General features: G+C 34.6%; 2 protein-coding genes across 2 annotated transcripts; both read left to right on the forward strand.

Annotated features, from left to right (window-relative positions):
- The first annotated feature begins 340 nt into the window (after positions 1 to 340).
- On the forward strand, positions 341 to 2,815 carry LOC112171041. The gene is made up of 5 exons (XM_024308284.1): positions 341 to 698; positions 963 to 1,727; positions 1,882 to 2,268; positions 2,377 to 2,443; positions 2,710 to 2,815. Exons 1-5 carry the CDS (start codon positions 341 to 343, stop codon positions 2,813 to 2,815), a joined length of 1,683 nt encoding a protein of 560 aa, XP_024164052.1.
- A 6,892-nt stretch (positions 2,816 to 9,707) lies between these two features.
- On the forward strand, positions 9,708 to 10,400 carry LOC121049979 (secreted RxLR effector protein 161-like). Its single transcript, XM_040508487.1, has one exon. The coding sequence runs from the start codon at positions 9,708 to 9,710 to the stop codon at positions 10,398 to 10,400; it is 693 nt and encodes a 230-aa protein (XP_040364421.1).
- Positions 10,401 to 11,723: the final 1,323 nt, after the last annotated feature.

Here is an 11,723-nt window from a genome sequence, read left to right on the forward strand (position 1 = left end):
TCAATTAAGGGAATTGAGTGGCAGTTTGGGGCCCAGCAGCTTCCCTTTCAGTTTTTTTTTTTTTTTCATTCAATCCCTTAAACTTGGACCCGTGCCCAGCCTCCTTTTTTAAAATTTTTTTTTCATTTAATCCCTTAAACTTGGACCCGTGCCTAGCCTCCTTTTTTATTTTTATTTTTCCTTTCCTTTTCCATATAAACTTTTCCTTTCCTTCTTCCATATGAATAACTATTCTTTTCCTTCTCCTTATGGAAAACTAACCCAAATTAAACCCTATATATTGATTGTGTATGCATAGAAAATTTCCCACATCAAACAAGATTGATTATTTATTGTTAAGATGCCTCCCATTAGAAAACACAAGTCTGGAGCTCAGAAGAGAAAAGAAAAGGAACGACAAGAAGCATTAACTCAATCTCTAGCTGGATCACTTGATAAGTATTTTGGGGGAAACAAAAAAGCAGAAACGTCAGTTCAAAATGTGGTGAATGATCAGGAAGATGAGCATAATAATGAACAATATGATGAACCCATGAATGCTCATGAGAATCATGGTGAAGAAGAAAGAGAGCATATGATTGACAATGAGAATGAAGATCAACTCATGGATGAGGAAGATAATAATAGTATGGATCAAGATGTCCCAAATGCAGATTTCAATGAGCAAATTAACTTTCCTTTGAATGTTGATGACTCAGGTAATTGGGATAAGATTGACTACAATATCAGAGACTTTTTGGTTGAAAGAGGTCCTCAAAGAGACCTTGATTACAATTTTCCCAAAGATAGTAGAGGCAAACATTTTTCTTCAGAACATTTCTTTCGATATTTACCAAATGGCGAGAAGCAAGATCGGAATTGGCTAGTGTATTCATAGTCTCTAGATAGAATATTTTGCTTTTGTTGCAAGTTGTTTAAGAAGGATGAGCAGAAAATTAATTTGGGCAACATAGCTGGTGTAGGATACAAAGATTGGAAGAACCTTGGTCGCAGGATTAAGGGTCATGAAACAAGTAATGTGCATGTTTATTGTATGAGTAGATGGATTGAATTGAAAAAGAGACTACAAAAGAATCAGACAATTGATAAAAGCTGGCAAGAACAGATTACGAAAGAGAAAGAGCATTGGAGACAAGTATTGCTCAGGATAATTGCTATTGTCAAAAGACTTGCAAAAAATAATTTGGCATTTCGTGGAGATAGTGAGAAGCTTTATGTGGAGAATAATGGAATTTTTTTGCAAATGATTGAGATGCTTGCTGAATTTGATCTAACAACGCAAGAGCATGTTCGACGCATTCAAAGTCATGAGACACACTACCATTATCTCAGTCACAGAATTCAAAATGAAATGATACAAATGTTAGCAATTGAGATAAAACAATCAATTGTTACAAGTATCAAAGAAGCAAAATACTTTTCCATTATTGTGGATTGCACTCCCGATGTAAGTCATGAAGAGCAAATGTCTCTTTTAGTACGGTGTGTGGATGTTTCTTCAAAGCCTATAGTGGTAGAAGAGTTCTGGCTAGAATTCTTGAAAGTAGATGATACATCAGGTCTTGGCCTTTTTACTGAGATTACAAATGCATTGAGCACTCTTCAACTTGATATTGATGATATAAGAGGACAAGGATATGACAATGGAGCTAATATGAAAGGAAAACACAAAGGTGTTCAAAAAAGGCTACTTGAAGTAAATCCTAAGGCATTCTACACTCCATGTGGTTGTCATAGTCTCAATCTTGCACTTTGTGATATGGCAAATTGTTGTCCCAAAGCTATGTCTTTTTTTTGGAGTGATTCAAAGGATATACTCATTGTTTTCATCATCTACAAAGCGATGGCAAGTTTTCAAAGATTTTGTGGATGGTCTTACAGTTAAGCCGTTGTCACAGACACGTTGGGAGAGTCATGTTGAAAGTGTTAAACCCATAAGATTTCAAGCTCGTAAAATAAGAGATGCTTTAATTCACTTGGCAAAAGTTAGTGAAGATCTGAAGACAAAGAGTGAAGCCGAGTCGTTAGCAATATTTGAGATGGAGAACTTTGAATTCTTGCTTGGCATGGTTATTTGGTACAAGTTATTATTTGCTATCAATACTGTTAGCAAAATTCTTCAAACTGAAGACATGCATATTGATTTTGCCATCACAGAACTAAAGAAACTTATTTCTTCTCTTGAGAATTTTAGAGAAATTGGGTTTGATGAGGCCATGATTGATGCTAAGAAGATTGTGAATGAAATGGAGATTGAAGCTGTATTTCGTGAAAAGCGAGTCATTCGGAGAAAGAGATAATTTGATGAGAGTGCTAGTGAAGTAGTGACACAATCAGCTGAAGAATCATTACGAGTTAATTACTTCACATATATAGTTGATCAAGCTCTTTCTTCACTTAGAACTCGGTTTGAACAGTTTCAAAAATATGAAGAACTTTTTGGGTTCTTATTCGATGTAGAGAAGTTGAAGTGTTCAGATAATGATAGCTTGAAGAAGTATTGTGCTAATCTTGAAACTTCTTTGACACATGGCGGGATCTCTGACATTAATGGGGAAGAACTATATTTAGAATTGAAACATCTAAAAGACACTTTACCGAAGGAGGCAAAAAGGGCAATTGAAGTGTTGAATTATTTAAAAGAGATGGAGAGTTGTTACCCAAATGCCTGGATTGCTTATAGAATTTTGTTGACTATACCGGTCACAGTTGCTTCTGCAGAAAGAAGTTTCTGAAAGCTGAAATTGATCAAATCTTATCTTCAGTCAACCATGTCACAAGAAAGATTAAACGGTTTATCTATGCTATCTATTGAAAAAAAATATGGGAGATAAACTTGATTATGACAACATTATTTGTACTTTCGCAGCTAAAAATGCGAGAAGAGCAAGGTTTCAGTGATGCTTTGTAAATTTAAAGGCATGATGGCCTAGCCTCCCACTGAGTTCCAGCCATCAAAAAAAAAAAAAAAATTATGTTTAACTAGTTTTGTAATTCAGAATTTTATGCAAGGAATAAATATTCATATACTTTTGTATTGTTATTGATTTCATATTTACTTTTATTCAAAATACATGATTTTATACTGTTATTTGGGGCAATATATATATATATATATATATATATATATATATAGACACCCACACACACAATAGGAGGCCACATTTTAATTCTTCGCCTCAGGCCGTTAGAATCTCAGGACCGGCCTTGGGTAATTTGATGGTGAATGTAGCACACGAATGTGGGTTGAATTTATTGATAGGATTGCAGAGTTTTAGAATAAAACAAGGGTAAGAGTTGTTCTGGGAAAACATGGGGGCTAGTTAACTAATTCCTTGTGCTATATAGATAAGATCATACCTATTTAAAAAAAAAAAAAAAAAAAAAAAGAAGAAGATAAGATAAGATCATATCAGTGTGCTATAACAGAGTAACTGACTCTTGGTCGAGCTTTGATTCTGCTTTCTGCATAAAAGTTATGATATATTTTCTCTAGCTTGGCCGACTATCGTTATCTAGTGAGGTTAAGACATATGCAATGTCACTCCCGGCCTCTCCCCAACTTTGGACACAGTGTAAATTAATATTGATCTATATATGTGTTATGCTCAAGATTAAGAACACGAACTTACTCATGCATAGAGAATGAAGATTGTGGAACTTAATACTAATGTAACTACCCTGGTGTAGATATGGTCGAATATTGGTGCTTCTCCTCTGAGCTATCCCTTAGGCTGTCTCTAATGGGCAAAGAATAACAATGTATGCTTGATAATAGCTAGAGCAGGGACCAAGTACTTAAGTAGGCAAACAGAACTAGCCCTTTATGGGAAGGGGTTTTCTAGTCCTAATTGCAATAGGGATATCAATCCTGATTCATATACAAAAGAGTTTACTAATGAAACAAAGCATGGCCATTATATAAATTTGTATCCTCAATGCAGGAGGAATTAAACTAGAATAGCACAACGTTGTCCGATTACTTTTTCTGCAAGTAGAGTAGCAAGTTATTGCATTCCTAATCGAGATTGATAAGTCCACAAATTCTTACATACAGAAAATATGGACTTAAAATTTTCGAAATGAGCCAATTTGATTAATTATGTCATCTAACTAGATTTACATTCATCTCTCCGTTCAGGAGACCACTTTACTACGTGTTCTCTCTTATGTCAAGTTGGTTTTGAAGAAAAGAAAAATTCAAAATCTAATCCTTTGAAGAGTGTATTCGGTGGCCAAGTTCACTCGTCGACCATGGGTTAGCATGGTTGGTCAACTAGTGAAAGCATTAGTAGTATTTTTCGAGTTGATCAATAGGTTTGATATATCAGTAGTCATCACTCTTATAGTTTGGGAGGTATACGATTTGGTAGTTTCCTATATTCATAGGAATCAATGGGAGAATGGCAATGATGAAAAGTGCTTAGCTTCAATTGGGGGAATTCAAAAAAAGGGACTCAAAATCATTTCAACTTCGTACCTTTTCGGCATAAACCGTACTCACGATATTTCTGAGTTGGATGAAAACAGCGGTTCTGGCAAATAAACCAATTTTGATTATTTCCTCAACAGTGACCACAAAGGAAATCTTTATCTTCCAAAACCAAATTGTATACAGTCCGATTTGCACAATCCCATTCATCATTTTTGATCTACATAAGTCATCTTCTTATATTTCAGAACATGATCCATTGTGATTGACCCATCATATCATCTGAAGAAACCCATCTAGCGATACCATTTAAATACATATGTAAGAATGCAGGGGCCGATCGATCAACATATTGACCTTGTCATCCACGAATATGCTGTAAGCAAAGTAACATTGCTTATGGAACAAGACATTGTTTGAAGTTTGTATTATGCATATATGCTTCATATATGTAATTAATCTAAGTTTAGACTATAGTATAAGCTTATGATATACATTATATTAAGACAAGCTTATCTGTTATTTGAATTCAAAATTTGGTTGCAGTTAGACAAGCAGTTAAAGCTGATTGGCAGTTAAGGTATTGCAGCAGTTTCTTTATGGATGGAACTGCTTTGCAAGGTTGCTGTATATATATGTCAGATTGGTCCCTTCTAATGCACGAGATGTTCTTGTTTTAGTCTCATATACTAAGAGAACATAAGGGTGAAATTAGGAGAAGGCTATCATGGACAGTAGGAGTGCATCGAGTAAGTTTTTTGGGTTCATGTTCTCATGTTTGGTTTTCTGCAGATTCAGGATTAATATGCAGTTTTCAATCCCTAGTTCATTCTTACATTCAGTTAATTTGCAGTAATTCTATTAACATAATTTGATCTGGTATAGGTTCTAGATTATGTGTTTGTGATTGCTTAAGCATACTGTTTCTAACAATTGGTATCAGAGCAGCCATACATAGATCAATTACATGTAGAATGAATTAACTGCATTAAGTTATGAATTCTGGGAATTTCAATTACTTTAATCCACATCAAGTAACTCATAAAATATTTTACTTGTATATTCTTGATCATAACATACTGATTTAGTAATATACATTAATTTTATGAATTTTCATCTGTTCTTATGCTTTAGTTCGACAAAATATCCATATGTAGTTCATATGAGCATGACAAAAGCTGTCAAATATTTGAAGATCCACATTCAAGTTCATATTAGATTCATATTATACGCATATGCATATATATTCATTCATCTGTTATTGCGATTATGTGATGACTGGTGTGTGAATATACTGATATGATAACTAATGTGAAAATAAATGCATCAAGTGCTGCCAAAGTTGCCTAAGAATGTTTTAAATGGAATTATTTACATCATTATGTTAATCTTTAAGAACATATGTGCTGTCAAAGTGGCTTTATGTCAAAAGAGAAAAACGATGTCAATGTTCTATTGCTAAAGTTGCAGGTTTTGAAACTTAAAATTAATTTGCACTGCTTTCCAAAGAAACACAGATGCAGACATTTGGTTTTGAATATGATATATATATATATATATATATATATATTGAGTAAATGAACATTCATATATCAATAGAGATTAGTACACCACAAAGGTTGTCAAAATCTTGAAATTGATAAAGTTTCGTAATGCTGCATATATATACTACATTATTTGGGACATACAGTTTATTCTGGTATTAAGTTACACTAGATTAATTTGTTTGATCATTTCACATGCAGCTATGCACTTTCCTATGAGTATCAATCAGATTAAGCTTCTGAATGGCTCAAACTTTAGGAAATGGAAAGGGGACATAGAACTGAATCTGGGGATATCGGATTATGATCATGTGTTGAAAGAAGATCCTCCAGCAGCATTAACTGAAAGTTCTAGCAGAGATGCAAGGGACAAACATGAGAAATGGTATAAGCATAACATGATGGCATTGATCATGATCAAGAAAAGCATGCATGAAAATGTGAAGGGCAGTATACCTGATTCAGAATTGGCCAAGGAGTTCTTCAATTCCATTGCAGAAAAGTTTAAAATTTCTGATAAGGCTGAAGTGCAGAATTTGGTGAGGTTTCTTGCAAGGATGAAATACAATGGTAAGACTAGTGTGAGAGAGTACATAATGAGAAGTTCTGATATTGCTGCAATAGATGATTCATTCCTGGTGTACATGATTCTGGACTCACTCCCAAATGAATATTCTCAACTCAAGGCATTGTAAAAGACTCAAAAAGAAAAATGGAGCATCAATGAGTTGATTTCACTGTTTATGGAAGTTGAAGATGAAACGCAGAAGCAAGAAGGAAAAGAGGTGGCTGTGAATCTGATGTCCAAAGTCAAGTACAAGAAGAAATTTGGCAACAACAAGAACTTTAAACCTGGAACCACTGTAAGCACCTCTAAATCAATTGTGAAATTTGATCATGATAAAATGAAAAACAAACTTGCAGGTGGCATTAAGTGTTTCTTTTGCAAGAAACTTGGTCACTTTAAGAAAGATTGTGAAGGTTTCAAAGCTTGGCTGAAAAAGAAAGGTAGATTTCTTTTAAAATCTATTTTCAATTTTGAGTCAAATGCTTATGTCAATGACAACTCTTGGTGGTTTGACACTGGTTCCTCTATTCATATTGTCAATTCATTATAGGGATTGTCAAAGATTTCAATCCCAAGAAAGAATGAGACAAGGGTGTGTACTGGAAGTGGCCAAAGAGTGGCTGTGAAGGCTGTAGGGATTGTCAAACTCAAGTTTAGGAATAATTATGTATTAGTATTGAACAATGTGCACTGTATTCCAAGTATTAGTAGGAACTTAATTTCTGGTTCTCAATTTGTAGCAAACAATGGTTTCAGCTTTTCAAGTAATAATAAAGTTATGTATTTCTATCATGGTTCAAATTGTTTTGGAGATGCTGATATGGTAAATGGTTATTGGTGTGCAAATTGTGAAAATATTGTAGCTGAAACTAATGACAGCAAGAAAATTTTTCTTTTAAGCAAATCAGGTTCAAAGAGAAAATTTTGTGATGCATCATCTTTCTTGTGGCATAAAAGATTAGGTCATATCTCCAAACAAAGATTGCAAGAACTTGTGAAACAAGATATTTTACCTACCTTGGACTTTACAGATTTTGAAACTTGTGTAGATTGCTTGAAAGGCAAGATGACAAATGCTAGGAACACATGTTCAAAGAGAAGTGAACAACTGCTTGATTTAATTCACACAGATATTTGTGGTCCTTTTCTAGTTAGTACAATCTGTGGGAATTGTTATTTCATCACTTTCATTGATGATTGTTCAAGATTTTGTTACATTTACTTAATTTCAGAAAAGTCACAAGCTTTGGAATTTTTCAAAATCTATAAAGATGAGGTTGAAAAACAAACTGGAAAATTGATTAAGTGTATCAGATCAGATAGGGGAGGTGAATACTTTGGCAGGTATACAAAACAAGGACAACAAAGGGTCCTTTCGCATTGTACTTGCAAGAATATGGGATAGTGGCTCAATACACTACTCCTTATAACCCACAGCAAAATGGAGTATCAGAAAGGAGGAATAGAACCTTGATTAGCATGGTGAGAAGCATGATTGTAAGGTCTGCACTGCCAAAATTTCTGTGGGGAGAAGCTTTGAAAATAGCAAATTATATTTGCAATAGAACTCCAAGCAAGGCTGTGCTGAAAACTCCTTTTGAATTATGGTGTGGTTACAAGCCTAGTCTAAACCATTTCCATGTGTGGGGCTGTAATGCAGAAGTAAGAGTGCATAATGTGGCAGATGGCAAGCTTGATTCTCAATCTGTAAGTGGTTACTTCATTGGCTATTGTGAAAAATCTAAAGGCTTCAAATTTTACTGTCTGAGCAGAAGCACAAGGATTGTGGAGTCACACAGAGCCACATTTTATGATGAACTATTTTACAACAATGCAAATGCAAGAAAAGATGCAGAAAAGGACATGGCAGCAATGGAGAACAATAACAAGGCTTTTGAAGAATGGTTTGTGTACCAGGATTGCAATGCCTCATCAATCCTGGACCAAGAATGCAACAACAATTCAGTTTCAGAAAATGAAGTATTTTTGAATCCTGTTCCAGAAAATGAAGAGGATGACATTGCAGCACATCAATTTGAAAATGAAGTGCAAAATAGAACTGGAAATGATAATGCAGTAGCAGCTGTTCAAAATGGACAGAGTATGAATAATGATGTACAAGTACAGCAAGTTGATCAACAAGATGAGACAAATGCAGCACCAAATGTAGAAGTGTCTCAACCTGTAGCCTTGAGAAAGTCTACAAGAACCAGAAAATGTGCCATATCCAGATGATTACAAGCTATACCTGACTATTGAAGAGACTGAACTAGGAGATGAAGATGATCCCATATCAGTTGCAGAAGCTATGCAATCTATAAATAATGCAAAATGGAGGTTGGCCATGGAGGATGAGCTTCATAGTATAGCACAAAATGGTGTATGGACTTTGGTTGATAAACCATGCAATGCTAAGCCTATAGGATGCAAATGGGTGTTTAAGACAAAAAGGGATGCAGGTGGCAGAGTAGAGAGATATAAAGCCAGGTTGGTGGCTAAGGGCTACAATCAAAAGGAAGGAATTGATTATAATGAGACTTTCTCTCCAGCCTCAACCAAAGATGCATTCAGAGTTGTCATGGCCCTAGTAGCACACTTTGATCTTGAGTTGCACCAAATGGATGTCAAGACTGCATTTTTGAATGGAGATTTGCATGAGGAAATTTATATGTTGCAGCCAGAAGGTTTTGTAGAAGATGAAAGCAAGGTCTGCAAACTCAAGAAATCAATATATGGTCTTCAGCAAGCTTCCAGACAATGCTACCTCAAGTTTGATTAGGTAATCACTCAATTTGGATTTTTAGAAAATAAATTAGATGAGTGTATTTATCTTAAGACCAGTGGGAGCAATTTTATTTTGCTCATTCTCTATGTTGATGACATTTTACTTGCAAGCAGTAATATTTGCTTGTTGAAAGAAACAAAGGCTTTTCTGTTAAGTCAGTTTGACATGAAAGACATGGGAGAAGCACATTATGTGCTAGGTATTGAGATAACCAGAAATGGAAAGCAATGTGCTTTAGGTTTATCTCAGAAAAATTATGTGGACAAGATATTGCAGAGATTTGGAATGCAAGGCTGCAAATAAGGTGATGCACCAATATCTAAAGGAGATAGACTGCATAAGGGACAATGTCCTAAAAATACATTAGAAGCAGAAAGCATGAAAAATGTGCCTTATGCAAGATTGGTGGGGAGCTTGATGTACACTCAAATTTGTACAAGGCCTGATATATCATTTGCAGTAAATATGCTTTCAAGGTTTCAATCAAATGCAGGCCATGATCATTGGATATCAGGAAAGAAGGTATTGAGGTATTTGAAGAAAACAAGGAATCATATGCTGGTTTACAGAAGATTAGATGAGCAAGAACTGGAAGTGGAGGCCTATACAGATGCATCTTACAAATCAGATATGGATGACTTGAAATCAACATCTGGATACATATTTCTTATAGCAGGTGGAGACATTTCATGGAAAACTGCAAAGCAAACCTTGACAGCAACATCAACTTTTCAGGCTGAGTATATTGCCATTTATGAGGCAACAGGTCATGCATTGTGGTTGAGAAATTTTATTTCTCATTTGAAACTAATAAATTCTATGGAAAGGCCTATGGTAATTTACTGTGATAATGCATCAGCAGTCTTCTTCTCCAAGAATAACAAGAGATCATCAGGTTCAAGGAACATAGATGTCAAGTACTTTGCAGTAAGAGAAAGTATTAGGGATGAAGAGATTGAAGTTGTAAAAATTGGGACAAAAGATCAGTTAGCAGATCCATTGACAAAAGCTTTGCCAGTAGCTGATTTTGTCAAGCATGCTGCACATATGGGAATTAAAGACATCATCTAGAGCTGAATTACATGTCAGAATCATTACCAGTTAATATGTATTATGACTTTATTGTTGCTTAGTTGTGATATGATCAATAATGTGCAATTATATTATTAGGTTTTATCCTATTAGGCATCTGCTAAAATCAAGAAGTACATGTACATATTGCAATCCATATGATGGCAATACATATATGCAGATTGTGATAAAAGTTTCAGAATGAGATATAATTTGCTTTATTTCTATTTATTTAGAAATTTTGGTAGGACTTTAAACATACGAGTGTGTGGTTAAATGCATAAATAGCACATGTGTGTTTATACTGTTGTTGTAACTGAGGTTCATGTGATTTTAGTCTACTGCAATGTGATCTTAGAACATCAGTGTTTATTTTCATTCATTGTAATGTTCTTAGGTTCCTTGTAGTTAGACATTATTGACAGAATCAAGATTATAAAATTTAAATAGCCTAAGTGTCTAAACTTGCAGTGCACACTTAAGTAGATCAGTTCATATGTGAGTGTGTGTGTGTGTGTGTATATATATATATATATATGCATTCATCTACAATTTCAAATCAATGTCAGGTTCAGTGGGAGATTGTAAGCAAATTAACATTGCTTATGGAACAAGACATTGTTTGGAGTTTGTATTCTGCATATATGATTCATATATGTAATTAATCTAAGTTTAGACTATAGTATAAGCTTATGATATACATCATATTAAGACAAGCTTATCTGTTATTTGAATTCAAAATTTGGTTGCAATTAGACAAGCAGTTAAAGCTTATTGGCAGTTAAGGTATTGCAGCAGTTTCTTTATGGATGGAACTGCTTTGCAAGGTTACTGTATATATATGTCAGATTGGTCCCTTCTAATGCACGAGTTGTTCTTGTTTTAGTCCCATATACTAAGAGAACATAAGGGTGAAATTAGGAGAAGGCTATCATGGACAGTAGGAGTGCATTGAGTAAGTTTTTTGGGTTCAAGTTCTCATGTTTGGTTTTCTGCAGATTCAGGATTAATATGCAGTTTTCAATCCCTAGTTCATTCTTACATTCAGTTAATTTGCAGTAATTCTATTAACATGATTTGATCTAGTATAGGTTCTAGATTATGTGTTTGTGATTGCTTAAGCATATTGTTTCTGACATATGCTACTGAAGGAACGAATCCATGAGTTTACATCGGTAGAATGCTAAAGAATGTAGTTAGCAAGTAAACGGATAAGAAACACATTGTACGTCCACCCTTGTGGAATTAGAAGACGGGGTATTCAGTTCAAGGCTAGTTTTGAACGCTGCATAACCCATACTTGGTTTAAGTTGTCAACTCTCC

Source organism: Rosa chinensis, chromosome 6 (assembly GCF_002994745.2).
Source record: "Rosa chinensis cultivar Old Blush chromosome 6, RchiOBHm-V2, whole genome shotgun sequence".
NCBI lineage: Eukaryota > Viridiplantae > Streptophyta > Magnoliopsida > Rosales > Rosaceae > Rosa > Rosa chinensis.

Coding starts and splice junctions, on each gene's coding strand:
- LOC112171041 (XM_024308284.1), top strand. CDS start 341: ATGCCTCCCATTAGAAAACACAAGTCTGGAGCTCAGAAGAGAAAAGAA. Junction 699..962: donor TTTGAATGTTGATGACTCAG/GTAATTGGGATA, acceptor TAGCTGGTGTAG/GATACAAAGATTGGAAGAAC. Junction 1,728..1,881: donor GGCATTCTACACTCCATGTG/GTTGTCATAGTC, acceptor ATGGTCTTACAG/TTAAGCCGTTGTCACAGACA.
- LOC121049979 (XM_040508487.1), top strand. CDS start 9,708: ATGAAAAATGTGCCTTATGCAAGATTGGTGGGGAGCTTGATGTACACT.